The sequence below is a fragment of the Oncorhynchus masou genome, chromosome 30, assembly GCF_036934945.1.
Source record: "Oncorhynchus masou masou isolate Uvic2021 chromosome 30, UVic_Omas_1.1, whole genome shotgun sequence".
Classification (NCBI taxonomy): Eukaryota; Metazoa; Chordata; class Actinopteri; order Salmoniformes; family Salmonidae; genus Oncorhynchus; species Oncorhynchus masou.
The window spans coordinates 885,659-905,000 of NC_088241.1; the positions used below are offsets into that span (position 1 = coordinate 885,659).

Here is a 19,342-nt window from a genome sequence, read left to right on the forward strand (position 1 = left end):
TCCCTGTTCACCCACGACTGCGTGGCCACGCACGCCTCCAACTCAATCATCAAGTTTGCGGACGACACAACAGTGGTAGGCTTGATTACCAACAACGACGAGACGGCCTACAGGGAGGAGGTGAGGGCCCTCGGAGTGTGGTGTCAGGAAAATAACCTCACACTCAACATCAACAAAACTACAGTGCCTTGCGAAAGTATTCGGCCCCCTTCAACTTTGCGACCTTTTGCCACATTTCAGGCTTCAAACATAAAGATATAAAACTGTATTTTTTTGTGAAGAATCAACAACAAGTGGGACACAATCATGAAGTGGAACGACATTTATTGGATATTTCAAACCTTTTTAACAAATCAAAAACTGAAAAATTGGGCGTGCAAAATTATTCAGCCCCCCTTAAGTTAATACTTTGTAGCGCCACCTTTTGCTGCGATTACAGCTGTAAGTCGCTTGGGGTATGTCTCTATCAGTTTTGCACATCAAGAGACTGAATGTGACCAGCAGTTTTCAGTTCTTTCCACAGATTCTCGATTGGATTCAGGTCTGGCCTTTGACTTGGCCATTCTAACACCTGGATATGTTTATTTTTTAACCATTCCATTGTAGATTTTGCTTTATGTTTTGGATCATTGTCTTGTTGGAAGACAAATCTCCGTCCAAGTCTCAGGTCTTTTGCAGACTCCATCAGGTTTTCTTCCAGAATGGTCCTGTATTTGGCTCCATCCATCTTCCCATCAATTTTAACCATCTTCCCTGTCCCTGCTGAAGAAAAGTAGGCCCAAACCATGATGCTGCCACCACCATGTTTGACAGTGGGGATGGTGTGTTCAGAGTGATGAGCTGTGTTGCTTTTACGCCAAACATAACGTTTTGCATTGTTGCCAAAAAGTTCAATTTTGGTTTCATCTGACCAGAGCACCTTCTTCCACATGTTTGGGGTGTCTCCCAGGTGGCTTGTGGCAAACTTTAAACAACACTTTTTATGGATATCTTTAAGAAATGGCTTTCTTCTTGCCACTCTTCCATAAAGGCCAGATTTGCGCAATATACGACTGATTGTTGTCCTATGGACAGAGTCTCCCACCTCAGCTGTAGATCTCTGCAGTTCATCCAGAGAGATCATGGGCCTCTTGGCTGCATCTCTGATCAGTCTTCTCCTTGTATGAGCTGAAAGTTTAGAGGGACAGCCAGGTCTTGGTAGATTTGCAGTGGTCTGATACTCCTTCCATTTCAATATTATCGCTTGCACAGTGCTCCTTGAGATGTTTAAAGCTTGGGAAATCTTTTTGTATCCAAATCCGGCTTTAAACTTCTTCACAACAGTATCTCGGACCTGCCTGGTGTGTTCCTTGTTCTTCATGATGCTCTCTGCGCTTTTAACGGACCTCTGAGACTATCACAGTGCAGGTGCATTTATAAAGAGACTTGATTACACACAGGTGGATTGTATTTATCATCATTAGTCATTTAGGTCAACATTGGATCATTCAGAGATCCTCACTGAACTTCTGGAGAGAGTTTGCTGCACTGAAAGTAAAGGGGCTGAATAATTTTGCACGCCCAATTTTTCAGTTTTTGATTTATTAAAAAAGTTTGAAATTTCCAATAAATGTCGTTCCACTTCATGATTGTGTCCCACTTGTTGTTGATTCTTCACAAAAAAATACAGTTTTATATCTTTATGTTTGAAGCCTGAAATGTGGCAAAAGCTCGCAAAGTTCAAGGGGGCCGAATACTTTCGCAAGGCACTGTAAGGAGATGATTGTGGACTTCAGGAAACAGCAGAGGGAACACCCCCCTATCCACATCGATGGAACAGTAGTGGAGAGAGTAGCAAGTTTTAAGTTCCTCGGCATACACATCACAGACAAACTGAATTGGTCCACTCACACAGACAGCATCGTGAAGAAGGCGCAGCTGCGCCTCTTCAACCTCAGGAGGCTGAAGAAATTTGGCTTGTCACCAAAAGCACTCACAAACTTCTACAGATGCACAATCGAGAGCATCCTGGCGGGCTGTATCACCGCCTGGTACGGCAACTGCTCCGCCCTCAACCGTAAGGCTCTCCAGAGGGTAGTGAGGTCTGCTCAACGCGTCACCGGGGGCAAACTACCTGCCCTCCAGGACACCTACACCACCCGATGTTACAGGAAGGCCATAAAGATCATCAAGGACATCAACCACCCGAGCCACTGCCTGTTCACCCCGCTATCATCCAGAAGGCGAGGTCAGTACAGGTGCATCAAAGCTGGGACCGAGAGACTGAAAAACAGCTTCTATCTCAAGGCCATCAGACTGTTAAACAGCCACCACTAACATTGAGTGGCTGCTGCCAACACACTGACACTGACTCAACTCCAGCCACTTTAATAATGGGAATTGATGGGAAATGATGTAAATATATCACTAGCCACTTTAAACAATGCTACCTTATATAATGTTACTTACCCTACATTATTCATCTCATATGCATATGTATATACTGTACTCTATATCATCGACTGCATCCTTATGTAATACATGTATCACTAGCCACTTTAACTATGCCACTTTGTTTACATACTCATCTCATATGTATATACTGTACTCAATACCATCTACTGTATCTTGCCTATGCTGCTCTGTACCATCACTCATTCACATATCCTTATGTACATATTCTTTATCCCCTTACACTGTGTATAAGACAGTAGTTTAGGAATTGTTAGTTAGATTACTTGTTGGTTATTACTGCATTGTCGGAACTAGAAGCACAAGCATTTCGCTACACTCGCATTAACATCTGCTAACCATGTGTATGTGACAAATTTGATTTGATTTGATTTTAATAGCTAGCATTTCAATGGCCATAACGACTAGATATGGTGACAGCGGACACCCTTGTTTAACTCCTCTTGACGATTCAAAGCTCTCTGAGAAGTAGCCGTTATTTACTATTTTACACCTGGGGTTGCTATACATTTTTTTATATATATATATTTTGCATTTTCCAATTAAGAACATTCAAAACAAACGTGAAAATATATTAGACAACGATAGAACAAAGTGACAGTAACAGACAAGCGTAACAAAAAAAAAAATATATATATAATTATATATACAAACCTACAATAAGAAAAAAATAATAACGAGACATTGGATCACCTGCCATAGGCTACATATTATACATTACGTGTGAAACATTATGTGAGGATTATATATAGATTCAATCAATGAGATGTGGGGGAGATTCTCCATATAGTCAAAAGGTTGCCAAATTTTGTAAAATGTCTAACTTATTCCTCAAGCAGTAAGTGATTTTCTCCAAAAGGATACGACTATTAACTTCCGATAGCCACATTGCAACTGGCAGGGAGGAATCCAATTTCCATTTCAAGGCAATACATTTCTTGGCAATCACTAGCAATATCTCTGTTAGCTTTATAGTATGGCTTTGCCTAAAATTGGTGTTAGTAAAGTTACCCAGTAGACAGACCTCCGGGTCTAAAGGGAATGCAACCCCGTGAATTGAGGATATGGTATCGCATATCCCCTGCCAGAAACCGTGTAGTTTTGAACACTGCCAAGTGGAATGGAGGAATGTTCCTTCATCTGAGCCACATCTAAAACATAGGGAGGAGATATCTGGGTTGAACTTGTGCAGTCTAGATGGGGTGATATAGAGCTGATGGAGGAAATTAAATTGGATCAGTCTGTATCTGGAGTTCAATGTGGATGTAACACCATCCCTGCATAGGTCACTCCAGGCAGTGTTAGTCCTGACATAAGAGCATCGTATACACGGGAAATGGTCTTGAACAGTGGTTGGTCTGCGTGGCAGAGTTGTTCAATAGGTGACATCTTAGGTAGGTTCCATTGTCCCTTGAGAGTCACCCTAATAAAGTTTTGTAGTTGTAGGTAGCTAAAGAAGTCACTGTTAGGCAAGTGGTATTTCTGTTTCAGCTGATCAAAAGGCATAAGAACTCCCTCCTCGTAACAATGTTCCAGAAGAGTGATCCCCTTATCAGACCATGGTCTAAAGTTACTATTCTGGAAAAACATAGGGATCAATCTATTGTTCCATAAAGGGGTTTTAGGGGAAAGGAATCCCTCTCGTCCGAACAGCTCATGCAGTTTGCACCATGCCAGGACAGAATGTATGATTAAAGGGTTGTCTGTGATGGTTTTTATAGATTTTCTGTCCCATTTGAAAAACAATTCTGCCCCAGTGTCATCATTTACCTCAAGCTTTTCAATGTTCAACCATGAGGGAGAGGGACCATTGTCAAACTCTGAGCCAGAAACCTAGACTGTGCAGCCCAGTAGTACATTCTAAAATTGGGGAGGTTTAAGCCCCCTTGACTGTAATCAAGGGTCAGTTTATCCAGGCCAACCCTAGGGGTTTTGCCGTGCCAGATAAACCGTCTGGTAAGCTTGTCGAGAGAGGAAAAAAATGCTGCGGGAACAGGGATAGGGAGAGATTGAAACAGATATAGAAATCTGGGCAGGACATTCATTTTAATTACATTGATACTACCCAGTAGAGTGAGAGGTAAGTCCATCCATTTACAAAGGTTAACCTCCAACTTTTTGCAACAAACTGGCCAGATTGAGTTTATAGAGGTTGTTCAGATTACCATCCACCATTTTGCCCAAATATGTGAAGCCCATAGGCGACCATCTAAAAGGAAACTTGTGCTTGATGGTATGATGGTCAAAGACAGACAACGGTAAGATTTCGCTTTTATCAAAATTGACCTTATATCCAGAGAAAGAACTATAACACTGTAGTAGTATCTGCAAGTGAGAGAGGGAGTGTTCTGGGTTTGTTAGGAATAAGATACGGCTGTCCGCAAAGAGTGATAATTTATGGGTATGGGGGCCCACCTCAAAGCCATGTATGTCAGGGCACGTTCTAATAGCCTCAGCCAACGGTTCGATGGTGAGGGCAAAGAGGTGGGGGCTAATTGGGCAACCTTGTCTCTTCCCCCTATAAAGAGGGAAAGAGGAGGAAGTAATCCCATTGGTAGCAATCCTAGCTTTAGGAGATTTGTAAGAGTGATTTTATAAAATTTACAAACATGGTACCTAAACCAAACTTTTCCAAGACGCGAAAGAGGTATGGCCATTAAACCCTATCAAAGGCCTTTTCAGCGTCGAGGGAGACTGCGACACTAGGTATTTTGTTTTTGTTAGCAAGGTGAATTATATCAAAGAACCTTCTGAGATTATTGGAAGACAATCTATTAATTATGAAGCCAGTCTGATCTGGGTTGACCAAACAGGGGAAGACATGACTCCAGTCTCTTAGATAGCATCTTGGTGACCAGTTTACAATCTGTGTTAAGGAGAGAGATTAGTCTATAGGAGGCGCACTTTAGCGGGTTTTTCCCTTTCTTGCGGATTACAGTAATCACTGCTTGAGAGAAGGACTCTGGAAAGCAGTTGTCTTCTCTGGCTTTTTTAAGTACCTCCATAAGGTAGGGGACCAACAGCTCCCTAAATTCTTTATAGAACTCTGGAGGGAAGCCATCCTCCCCAGGAGATTTATTAGAAGGTAAGGATTTAATGGCCTCCAACAATTCAGGAACTGAGAAGTGTTCACTCAGGCGCTCGCTGTCTTCCCCTGACAGGCATGGGAGGTTGAGAGAGGAGAGAAAGGAGTCGATCTCTGATAGATCGTCGCTTGATTGGGAAGTGTAGAGGTCTTCATAGTATTTCTTAAAAGTATTATTAATTTCAGTAGGGTCGAAAGATATCTCATTAGTAAGAGTTTCTATGGCATTAATTGTCCTCTTACTTTCCTCTGCTTTCAGTTGCCATGCCAATACTTTGTGAGCTTTCTCTCCAAGCTCGTAATAACGCTCTTTTGATTTAGTGATGGCCCTCTCAGCTTGATATGTGTTCAGAATGTTATATTTAAGTTTTTTATTTACCAAAAGCCTGTATAGATCTTTAGTTGGGCCTCATTGGTAGGTTTTCTCTAGCTCTGAGTTTTCAGATTCAAGGGCAATCAGTTCCGCACCGTGTTTTTTCTTCAGCCCTTTAGTATAGGAAATAATCTGTCCCCTCAGATAGGCCTTCAATGTGTCCCAAAGAATGGAGCTGTCAGGAGCAGAGGGTTTGTTTGTCAAAGTTAAAATATTGATCTGCTCTTTGATGAATGCACAAAATTCAGGTTGCTTTAGGAGTATAGAATTTCGTCTCCATCTATATGCTCCATTTACCTTGGTAGGAATGGAGATTGATAATACCAGAGGAGAATGGTCACTAAGCAATCTGGGGAGATACTCGACATCTAACACTCTATGAAACAGTTGTGTCGAAAGTAAAAAGTTATCTATGCGTGTGTGTGTCTTGTGTGGGTGTGAATAAAAAGAGTAGTCCCTATCCTGTGGGTGCAATTGTCTCCAGATGTCTAGTAAATTGTGATCTATCATGAATGACATGGTGAGCTTGCCGGCTTTGGTAAGAAGTGAGGGTTTATCAGAGGACCTATCAAGAACTGTATCTAAGCAAAAATTAAAATCTCCTCCAACCAGTAGCCATCCTGGTGGTGCTTGAGCAACCTGAAGGAAGACATTCTGAATAAACATATTGTCATCGAAGTTAGGAGCATAAATATCCAATAGGGTCCAAGACTCTGAAAACATATGCCCCTGCACCAAAACAAACCTGCCAGAGGGATCAGAGATGATGTTGTTGACTCTGAAAACATATGCCCCTGCACCAAAACAAACCTGCCAGAGGGATCAGAGATGGTGTTGTTGACTCTGAAAACATATGCCCCTGCACCAAAACAAACCTGCCAGAGGGATCAGAGATGGTGTTGTTGACTCTGAAAACATATGCCCCTGCACCAAAACAAACCTGCCAGAGGGATCAGAGATGGTGTTGTTGACGCAGAAAGGGATGTGTCTACTTATCAAAATTGCAGTTCCTCTTGCTTTGGAGTTAAAAGAGAATGCAAAAACTTGTCCTAACCATTCCCTCTTCAATTTCTTGTGTTCACTGGCTGTACGATGTGTTTCTTGTAAAAACACAATGTCAGCCTTTAATTTCTTAAGGTATTTATAGACTCTTTTCCTTTTAATCGGGCTGTTAAGACCTTTTACGTTGAATGTGACATATTTTAGTGGATTAAGCATAGGTTGCGTTTCAAATATGTAATTGAATAGAAATCTATCATATGCAGATAATTAGGAAATGTTTCAACTTTGGTTTGAGCACAAAATGACCTGTGTGTCTCTTTAGGAAGGAAACAATAAACATAGAAAAAAGGAAGAAAAAAATAAATAAAAAATCCCACCCACCCCGATTGTCAGACTAGAACAACAATCCCAACAATCAAACATGAATCCACTTGTAGAGATACGTTGCTGCTCGCTTTCCATCTTGCTCTTACTGGCTAAACATTGGCGTAAACTAAAACCTGCGAGCTCTCTAAGTTGAAAACAAACGTTGTGAATAGATATTTATGGCTGAATATTTACTGCCCATGGTAAGGGCTGCTTGAGTCTCTTTTCGAAAGATGAACATAAATTAGGGGGAAAGCAATGGGGCTAAGCCCACTTATTGCTTCGCCTAGTGGATATGGACTAAACCAAAATGTACTCCTGTAAATGTAATAGAACTCTCCCCGGAAAGATACGGTTAGTTGAAAATGTACAAATCAATTATAGTGACCGGGAGATACCAGCAGTTCAGTCCGGATAAGAGAAAACAAACAAACTGCATTTTATCCCCCAGAGAGACCATCCTGGCTCAGACGTTGCTCAGTTCTTTGAGAAAAGTGTGCACTTCTCCCAGTGTGTTGAAGAGATGGCTTCGGCCTTTGTACTGAGCTTTCATCCGCACAGGGTGGATGAGGTAGCCGGTGATGTTCTTCTCCTTCAGTGCTTTGGCGGTAGGTCTGAACTGCTTGGGACGTCTGGCGAGATCTGCGCTCATATCTGGGAAAAGGCTGACCCTCTTTCCATCGATGGTGATGTCCCCTTTGGCTCTTGCGAGTTGCAGTATCTTCTCTCTGTCTTGGAAACGGAGGAACCTGATCAGGACGGCTCGTGGGGGCTCATCTGGCCGGGGTTTCGGCGCTGATGTTCTGTGGGCGCGTTCGATTTCCAGTGGCTTGGTGAAGTGGATTATGCCTAGGACCTCCGGGATCCATTGAGTGAAGAAACGGACCGGGTCACGGCCCTCGCTGTCCTCTTTCAATCCCACCATACGGATATCACTACGTCTACTCTGGTTCTCCATCTGATCTACCTTGTTTTTCAGGTAGGCATTGTCCTTTTTCCTTTTCAGCGTTGTTATTTAGGTCAAAATAGAGTAACTTTGAAGAGCTCGGTTTGTCAACGTCTGCTCAGCTCCGCGGCATCACGTGCTCCCGTTATACATTATTTTTGCCCATTTTATAAGAGATTCACCGAAATTGAAAAATCCAGGTATTTATAAATAAAATCCAGTCTTACCTTTTCAAATGCCTTCTCAAAATCCGCTATAAATACCAGGCTTCTTAGATGTTTCATGATGTTCTATTATTTCTAGTAGCTGTCGTATATTATCTCCAATCTGATCAGGATGAACAATACCTGGTCAAACCCTTTTTAATTATGAGTGCAATGCATTCCGCTAGTCTTTTTGCATCACAACATTGAAGTGTAGACTGGGTCTTTATATTTGCCATGTGGGTCTTGTTTTAATAATAGAGAAATCAGACCTTCCGACCTGACAGACCACCATTTCTATAGGAGTAGGTAAAACAATCTAACAATGGAGCTTTTAGTATAACAAAAAAGGCTTGATATACCTCTACCGGTATGCCATCAATCCCTGGGGGTTTTCCAGACTAAAAGGAATTAATAGCCCCAGAAAGTTCTTCCTCTGTAATTTGGCCTTTGCAGTGATCTTTCTGTACATTTGTTAATTTTCCATTTTTATATTATTTGGAAAGAATTTCTTATCGTAATCTTCATTCAGTGGGAGAGGATGAGAGGGAAAAGAGAACATCTGCCTAAAATATTTAGCTTCCTCCTTTAAAATATCATTAGGAGAATCCTAGATGACGCCGTCTTCAGTAACGAGCTTCTGCAAATTATTTTTGTTAGCGTTCCTGTATTGGAGATTCAGGAATAACTTTGTGCATTTTTCTCCATATCCCATCCAGTTTGCTTTATTTTTGTATTAGAGTACATTAGATTGTTCCTCCAAGTTCGTTTTGGTTTTCCTCTAACTTGTTTTGCATCTCTGTAGTATCGTTTCTATTGCTATCTACCTGTACTATTAGTTCATGGATTTTCCTTGTTAGTTTTGTCTCTACAACCAGAAACAGCTTTTTTTTAATTATTGAAGAATATTGAATTGAATGACCTCTGAAGGTACATTTAAAGGTATCCCAAACAATAAGGGTATTTGCTGAACCTATATTATACTGGAAAAATTCAGTTATAAATGATTTTGTTTTAAAAATAAATTGTCCTCCAGTAAACTTTGATTACATTTCCAATATCCCGTCCAGGTGGAAAATCTTTAATAGTTATGTGAATGCCAATTAGATGATGATCCGATCGCATTCTGTCTCCTATTAAAACTTTTCTCACATTTTGATGAAAGAGACAAGAAAGTAGTCAAGACGACTAGCTTAAGTCTCCTTCATGTAGGTCTGGATCTCACTAGGTCTGGATTTTTTAGTCTCCAAATCCACTATTTCTAATGTGTCCATAATATTTGTGATTTCCTTAAGGGCACGGTGATGATAGTTTGTAGAGTGATTACCTTTACGGTCCATTGATGTACTTAACACTGTGTTATAGTCTCCTACCATAAAGACATAATCATTTGTTGCCTGAAGTTCAGTAAATTGGTATGAATGTTTTCGAAGAAGTATGGAACATCCTGATTTGGACCATATAGGTTAATGAGCCAAATGTATTTTTCGTTCACTTTCATATTCAAAACGATCCACCTTCCTTTCGGATCATTCCTGACTATTTGCACATTTAGATTTAAAGTTTTGTTAATTAATATCATCACACCTTTTGAGTTCCTCTGTCCATGACAGAAAATTATTTCACCACCCCATTCCTTTATCCACGCAACTTGAGTGAGTTTCCTGTAAGCAGTATATGTTATATTCCTTTTCTTTTAGTCACGTAAAGACTGATCTTTTTTTATAATCTGCTATAACCATTACAATTATAACTGGCTATACTTATTTCACCCCTTACCATAACCAGATACTATTCTCGATTAATTATTGTAATAATGAAGCTCGTCGACGACCCACCTGTAGGTGATTTGTTGAGAGCCCAACAAGCGGATTTGAGCCACAGCATTTTATAGCAAAGTCCATCCTCCTGAATGTTCATGACAAACAACAGATGTATGGAATGGGTCACACGGTTAGGATTTTTATGAAAGATACTAATAATTCACAACAGTCTGTATCTGCTGTAAAGACTGTTCTCATTGTGTAGAAACCAGGGTCTGGCCCCCAAAACGAAGTTCCTCTCATCATTATCCATACCCGACCCATCTACACCCTGGTACCTCCCGGCACAAACAAAACAACAACCATTTGATGCAATAACAGTATTATTAACACAATCTTGTCATTTCTCCACGATATGTGTGTTTTTTTGTTTGTGTTCGTGTGTGCGTGTGTGGGGGTAGGTGAAAAGCAAGAGCTGACTTTGCGTCTTTGTCTGTTCAATAAATTATTCAAATCTCAAAATAATTAAAGCTGTTATCAGCGTCCTCCATTACGGCCCTGTGTGTCCTCCATGCGGGCTCAGTACGCACGCCAGTCTCTCTCCAGGCCCCCGCTCAGCATGGGGGCTGATACAGACCACAGAAGCTGAATCTTAAACACACACACACCCTGTCAGAACAAAGAAGTAAACTGTGTGTCTCAATGTGGGACGGTTTGGGGTTGGAGGACACACACAAGGATGGTGAGACGTGCATAGGGAGGCTGATCTCTCTACCTTTCTCTATATTTCACTGTTCCTATGCTTTTTATTCTTCTCTGCTCATCTCTGCCATCCATCTCTCCCCGTCTATTTTCACTCCCCGTTTCTAGCCCTCTTTCTATCTCTTCTCCCTTGCTGTTTGTATTACTGTAACAGAATGTCTGTTATTCATCTAAAACCCAGTTCCCCTTCTCTCTTTCTCTCCCTTCCCCTCTCTCTTTCCATTCTCCTCTCTTTCCATTCTCCTTTCTTTCCATTCTCCTCTCTTTCCATTCTCCTCTCTCCATTCCTCCCTCACTCCCCCTATGTCTTGTTTGTTGATGTTTAATGCCAGTGTGTATGTGTCTGACCAGCTGTTTGGCGTCTGCTTGGTCATGTGACTGGTGTCGCTATCTTACACACACACACAGATACGCATGGGCATACACATACAGACACACACTTTCAGATTCTTTATACACAAAATCCTCTACTTGGTCTCTGTATGCCCCCGAGATAAACTTTGAAACACTCCATCTCTTAGTCAGTGGAAAAACTATCCCCGCCTCCACAGCACTGGCTGTTGATTGGGTGCTGACAGGTGGTTGGAGGTGATTGATTGCTCACTGGGCCAATGTTTGGAGTGGGTCTGAGGTGCAGCGCGCTGGTGTGATTATAGATTTTAGTGTCACTCCCGATGCTCCAACTAATATACATCCAGGGAAGTAGAGTCTGATATTGGGGTGGAGCCAGGTGTGCCCACAGATACAGTACCTCAGCAGAGCATAAAACACCCTGATGCAGCATTAGCAGTTGCACCAAACACCTAACAACTCAACTGACACCAATAAAGAACTTACCAGCATAGGTAGAGGGCAGTGTGTAACTGTGTGTGTGTTATGTCTGGGTTGTCCTTCCTGTTGTTTAGTGTTTGGATGTCAAATCCAATTTTATTAGTCACATTCTTCATAAACGACAGGTGTAGACTAACAGTGCAATGCGGACTTAGGGGCCCTTCCCAACAATACAGAGAGAATAATAACACAAAGAATAAATACACAATGTGTAATGATAACTTGGCTATATACACGGGGTACCAGTACTGAGTCATGATAACTTGGCTATATACACGGGGTACCAGTACTGAGTCATGATAACTTGGCTATATACACGGGGTACCAGTACTGAGTCATGATAACTTGGCTATATACACGGGGTACCAGTACTGAGTCATGATAACTTGGCTATATACACGGGGTACCGGTACTGAGTCATGATAACTTGGCTATATACACGGGGTACCAGTACTGAGTCATGATAACTTGGCTATATACACGGGGTACCGGTACTGAGTCATGATAACTTGGCTATATACACGGGGTACCAGTACTGAGTCATGATAACTTGGCTATATACACGGGGTACCGGTACTGAGTCATGATAACTTGGCTATATACACGGGGTACCAGTACTGAGTCATGATAACTTGGCTATATACACGGGGTACCGGTACTGAGTCATGATAACTTGGCTATATACACGGGGTACCAGTACTGAGTCATGATAACTTGGCTATATACACGGGGTACCAGTACTGAGTCATGATAACTTGGCTATATACACGGGGTACCGGTACTGAGTCATGATAACTTGGCTATATACACTGGGTCAGTACTGGTCAATGCATGCTCTGAGTACGTTTCCTGGTGATCCGCCTGGCCCCGCGGCTTTGTGAATGTTGGCCGGTTTAAATGTCTTACTACGTCAGGGAGCCCACTCATTTGTCTCTCTTGAGCCGTTCCTCTTCCGTGTCCTGGGGATTAGGGCCTGGTCTGAAATGAGCAGTACATCCACAGCTGGCGACCCGTTGGAAGGAGAGATCTTCATCTAAATTGAGGTTAGTGATCACGGTTCTGATGTCCAGAAGATGTTTTCAGTTATAGGAAATGATGGTGGAAATATTATATACAAAAATGATGAACTAAAATAAGTTAAGATCAGCTTAAAAAAACACAAAATAAAGAATTGGTCAGGAGCCGGTAAGATGGCAGCCATCCACTGCAGCGCTGTGTGTATAGCTCATATATCTCTGTCCCAGATTGGGGCTGCAGTATGTAACTCAATGGGGAATCTTAGGCCCAGTTTTGCTGAGAAAGCATTCATCGACTGACTGGCCCTTGTGTATTAGACTCTCTCTCTCTTTCTGTTTCTCTCTCATTCTGTTTCTCTCTTTTCCTGTTTCTCTCTTTTCCTGTTTCTCTCTTTTCCTGTTTCTCTCTCTTCCTATTTCTCTCTTTTCCTGTTTCTCTCTCTTCCTGTTTCTCTCTTTTCCTGTTTCTCTCTTTTCCTGTTTCTCTCTTTTCCTGTTTCTCTCTTCCTGTTTCTCTCTTTTCCTGTTTCTCTCTCTCCCTGTTTTTCTCTCTTTCTGTTTTTCTCTCTGCCTGTTTTTCTCTCTGCCTGTTTTTCTCTCTTTCTGTTTTTCTCTCTGTCTGTTTCTCTCTCTGTTTGTTTCTCTCTGTCTGTTTCTGTCTGTCTCTCTCTCTGTCTGTTTCTCTCTGTCTGTTTCTCTCTGTCTGTTTCTCTCTCTGTCTGTCTGTTTCTCTGTCTGTCTGTCTGTCTGTCTGTCTGTCTGTCTGTCTGTCTGTCTGTCTGTCTGTCTGTCTGTCTGTCTGTCTGTCTGTCTGTCTGTCTGTCTGTCTGTCTGTCTGTCTGTCTGTCTGTCTCTCTTTCACCATGTCCCTTTTGTCTGCTCACTTTTCTGCTCATTCTCTCTCTTTCTCAAGTACAAACACATCCACGACATGCCCTTGAATGTTAACAATTTTTTCAATAGTGTGTTTGTGTGATCGCGCGTGCGTGTGTGTGTGTGTGTGCGCACGCTGGAAGTAGTCCTCTATCAGTAGCAGCTGATAATTGGTGGTATGGATGCTCTGACGCTTTGAGACAATCCTGCAGATAACCAGAGAATACTGTCATTTCATTAACACTCTTCCATCCCTTTAACCGACACAGAGCTCTGAATTTATATCTGTAGTTGTCTAACTTTTCTGTTTCCTCTTCTCTTCTCCCCAGTGATCTTCTGTCTTCAAAGTACATGGAGAGGCATATTTCAGAAAATGGAAAGGCTGTCATCTTCAAAGTAAGAACCTGAGCCCCGTATGGAAATCTAGTCTCTGAATTAGAATGTTGTTTCAGAAATGAGAAGGTTTGATGATAACCTGCTGATGGGGTGCACTACAGTGTTGTGTCATTAACTACCAAAGGTTGATCCTTAAAACTCTTCATCTGGGATTAACAACATCCTCATAGCTCGCTGACCGTACTGTAATCTGGACATCCACCTCACTGTGCCACGGCCACTTCATAGTTAAACAGTTAGAAAGATGATTAGGTTATTAGGGGAATAATAATCCACACTTTACGGATGATTATCTCTTTTGTTGTTACTAGGGGATACTTTATTAACCATCAACAGTCTTTACAGTGGCCAACTATGTAATAATGTGTATAAACAGCTGAGAAGCAGCAGGGTAGAATAACATTCTTTCTGTTGTTACTAGGGGATACTTTATTAGCCATCAACAGTCTTTACAGTGGCCAACTATGTAATAATGTGTATAAACAGCTGAGAAGCAGCAAGGTAGAATAACATTCTTTCTGTTGTTACTAGGGGATACTTTATTAGCCATCAACAGTCTTTACAGTGGCCAACTATGTAATAATGTGTATAAACAGCTGAGAAGCAGCAGGGTAGAATAACATTCTTTCTGTTGTTACTAGGGGATACTTTATTAGCCATCAACAGTCTTTACAGTGGCCAACTATGTAATAATGTTTACAAACAGCTGAGAAGCAGCAGGGTAGAATAACATTCTTTCTGTTGTTACTAGGGGATACTTTATTAGCCATCAACAGTCTTTACAGTGGCCAACTATGTAATAATGTTTACAAACAGCTGAGAAGCAGCAGGGTAGAATAACATTCTTTCTGTTGTTACTAGGGGATACTTTATTAGCCATCAACAGTCTTTACAGTGGCCAACTATGTAATAATGTTTATAAACAGCTGAGAAGCAGCAAGGTAGAATAACATTCTTTCTGTTGTTACTAGGGGATACTTTATTAGCCATCAACAGTCTTTACAGTGGCCAACTATGTAATAATGTTTACAAACAGCTGAGAAGCAGCAGGGTAGAATAACATTCTTTCTGTTGTTACTAGGGGATACTTTATTAGCCATCAACAGTCTTTACAGTGGCCAACTATGTAATAATGTTTACAAACAGCTGAGAAGCAGCAGGGTAGAATAACATTCTTTCTGTTGTTACTAGGGGATACTTTATTAGCCATCAACAGTCTTTACAGTGGCCAACTATGTAATAATGTGTATAAACAGCTGAGAAGCAGCAGGGTAGAATAACATTCTTTCTGTTGTTACTAGGGGATACTTTATTAGCCATCAATAGTCTTTACAGTGGCCAACTATGTAATAATGTGTATAAACAGCTGAGAAGCAGCAAGGTAGAATAACATTCTTTCTGTTGTTACTAGGGGATACTTTATTAGCCATCAACAGTCTTTACAGTGGCCAACTATGTAATAATGTTTACAAACAGCTGAGAAGCAGCAGGGTAGAATAACATTCTATCTGTTGTTACTAGGGGATACTTTATTAGCCATCAACAGTCTTTACAGTGGCCAACTATGTAATAATGTGTATAAACAGCTGAGAAGCAGCAGGGTAGAATAACATTCTTTCTGTTGTTACTAGGGGATACTTTATTAGCCATCAGCAGTCTTTACAGTGGCCAACTATGTAATAATGTGTATAAACAGCTGAGAAGCAGCAGGGTAGAATAACATTCTTTCTGTTGTTACTAGGGGATACTTTATTAGCCATCAACAGTCTTTACAGTGGCCAACTATGTAATAATGTTTATAAACAGCTGAGAAGCAGCAGGGTAGAATAACATTCTTTCTGTTGTTACTAGGGGATACTTTATTAGCCATCAACAGTCTTTACAGTGGCCAACTATGTAATAATGTTTATAAACAGCTGAGAAGCAGCAGGGTAGAATAACATTCTTTCTGTTGTTACTAGGGGATACTTTATTAGCCATCAACAGTCTTTACAGTGGCCAACTATGTAATAATGTGTATAAACAGCTGAGAAGCAGCAGGGTAGAATAACATTCTTTCTGTTGTTACTAGGGGATACTTTATTAGCCATCAACAGTCTTTACAGTGGCCAACTATGTAATAATGTGTATAAACAGCTGAGAAGCAGCAGGGTAGAATAACATTCTTTCTGTTGTTACTAGGGGATACTTTATTAGCCATCAACAGTCTTTACAGTGGCCAACTATGTAATAATGTGTATAAACAGCTGAGAAGCAGCAGGGTAGAATAACATTCTTTCTGTTGTTACTAGGGGATACTTTATTAGCCATCAACAGTCTTTACAGTGGCCAACTATGTAATAATGTGTATAAACAGCTGAGAAGCAGCAGGGTAGAATAACATTCTTTCTGTTGTTACTAGGGGATACTTTATTAGCCATCAACAGTCTTTACAGTGGCCAACTATGTAATAATGTTTACAAACAGCTGAGAAGCAGCAGGGTAGAATAACATTCTTTCTGTTGTTACTAGGGGATACTTTATTAGCCATCAACAGTCTTTACAGTGGCCAACTATGTAATAATGTTTACAAACAGCTGAGAAGCAGCAGGGTAGAATAACATTCTTTCTGTTGTTACTAGGGGATACTTTATTAGCCATCAACAGTCTTTACAGTGGCCAACTATGTAATAATGTGTATAAACAGCTGAGAAGCAGCAGGGTAGAATAACATTCTTTCTGTTGTTACTAGGGGATACTTTATTAGCCATCAACAGTCTTTACAGTGGCCAACTATGTAATAATGTTTACAAACAGCTGAGAAGCAGCAGGGTAGAATAACATTCTTTCTGTTGTTACTAGGGGATACTTTATTAGCCATCAACAGTCTTTACAGTGGCCAACTATGTAATTTTGTTTACAAACAGCTGAGAAGCAGCAGGGTAGAATAACATTCTTTCTGTTGTTACTAGGGGATACTTTATTAGCCATCAACAGTCTTTACAGTGGCCAACTATGTAATAATGTTTATAAACAGCTGAGAAGCAGCAGGGTAGAATAACATTCTTTCTGTTGTTACTAGGGGATACTTTATTAGCCATCAACAGTCTTTACAGTGGCCAACTATGTAATAATGTTTATAAACAGCTGAGAAGCAGCAGGGTAGAATAACATTCTTTCTGTTGTTACTAGGGGATACTTTATTAGCCATCAACAGTCTTTACAGTGGCCAACTATGTAATAATGTGTATAAACAGCTGAGAAGCAGCAGGGTAGAATAACATTCTTTCTGTTGTTACTAGGGGATACTTTATTAGCCATCAACAGTCTTTACAGTGGCCAACTATGTAATAATGTGTATAAACAGCTGAGAAGCAGCAGGGTAGAATAACATTCTTTCTGTTGTTACTAGGGGATACTTTATTAGCCATCAACAGTCTTTACAGTGGCCAACTATGTAATAATGTTTATAAACAGCTGAGAAGCAGCAGGGTAGAATAACATTCTTTCTGTTGTTACTAGGGGATACTTTATTAGCCATCAACAGTCTTTACAGTGGCCAACTATGTAATAATGTGTATAAACAGCTGAGAAGCAGCAGGGTAGAATAACATTCTTTCTGTTGTTACTAGGGGATACTTTATTAGCCATCAACAGTCTTTACAGTGGCCAACTATGTAATAATGTGTATAAACAGCTGAGAAGCAGCAGGGTAGAATAACATTCTTTCTGTTGTTACTAGGGGATACTTTATTAGCCATCAACAGTCTTTACAGTGGCCAACTATGTAATAATGTGTATAAACAGCTGAGAAGCAGCAGGGTAGAATAACATTCTTTCTGTTGTTACTAGGGGATACTTTATTAGCCATCAACAGTCTTTACAGTGGCCAACTATGTAATAATGTTTATAAACAGCTGAGAAGCAGCAGGGTAGAATAACATTCTTTCTGTTGTTACTAGGGGATACTTTATTAGCCATCAACAGTCTTTACAGTGGCCAACTATGTAATAATGTGGATAAACAGCTGAGAAGCAGCAGGGTAGAATAACATTCTTTCTGTTGTTACTAGGGGATACTTTATTAACCATCAACAGTCTTTACAGTGGCCAACTATGTAATAATGTGTATAAACAGCTGAGAAGCAGCAGGGTAGAATAACATTCTTTCTGTTGTTACTAGGGGATACTTTATTAGCCATCAACAGTCTTTACAGTGGCCAACTATGTAATAATGTGTATAAACAGCTGAGAAGCAGCAAGGTAGAATAACATTCTTTCTGTTGTTACTAGGGGATACTTTATTAGCCATCAACAGTCTTTACAGTGGCCAACTATGTAATTTTGTTTACAAACAGCTGAGAAGCAGCAGGGTAGAATAACATTCTTTCTGTTGTTACTAGGGGATACTTTATTAGCCATCAACAGTCTTTACAGTGGCCAACTATGTAATAATGTTTATAAACAGCTGAGAAGCAGCAGGGTAGAATAACATTCTTTCTGTTGTTACTAGGGGATACTTTATTAGCCATCAACAGTCTTTACAGTGGCCAACTATGTAATAATGTGTATAAACAGCTGAGAAGCAGCAGGGTAGAATAACATTCTTTCTGTTGTTACTAGGGGATACTTTATTAGCCATCAACAGTCTTTACAGTGGCCAACTATGTAATAATGTTTATAAACAGCTGAGAAGCAGCAGGGTAGAATAACATTCTTTCTGTTGTTACTAGGGGATACTTTATTAGCCATCAACAGTCTTTACAGTGGCCAACTATGTAATAATGTGTATAAACAGCTGAGAAGCAGCAGGGTAGAATAACATTCTTTCTGTTGTTACTAGGGGATACTTTATTAGCCATCAACAGTCTTTACAGTGGCCAACTATGTAATAATGTGTATAAACAGCTGAGAAGCAGCAGGGTAGAATAACATTCTTTCTGTTGTTACTAGGGGATACTTTATTAGCCATCAACAGTCTTTACAGTGGCCAACTATGTAATAATGTTTATAAACAGCTGAGAAGCAGCAGGGTAGAATAACATTCTTTCTGTTGTTACTAGGGGATACTTTATTAGCCATCAACAGTCTTTACAGTGGCCAACTATGTAATAATGTGTATAAACAGCTGAGAAGCAGCAGGGTAGAATAACATTCTTTCTGTTGTTACTAGGGGATACTTTATTAGCCATCAACAGTCTTTACAGTGGCCAACTATGTAATAATGTGTATAAACAGCTGAGAAGCAGCAGGGTAGAATAACATTCTTTCTGTTGTTACTAGGGGATACTTTATTA

At 40.5% G+C, this 19,342-nt stretch overlaps 1 protein-coding gene across 3 annotated transcripts in view; it reads left to right on the forward strand.

The window, feature by feature from the left end:
* The window catches only part of LOC135521742 (disintegrin and metalloproteinase domain-containing protein 22-like), a 147,835-nt gene that overhangs the window by 55,542 nt on the left and 72,951 nt on the right, over positions 1–19,342 (forward strand). For all 3 annotated transcript variants that reach the window (XR_010452603.1, XM_064947433.1, XM_064947434.1), the window contains exon 4: positions 14,001–14,067. Coding sequence is in view for 2 of the 3 variants with exons in the window: in XM_064947433.1 (XP_064803505.1) it covers positions 14,001–14,067 (67 nt within the window). In the remaining variant the exon portion in view is untranslated. The remainder of the gene's footprint in view (positions 1–14,000; positions 14,068–19,342) is intronic.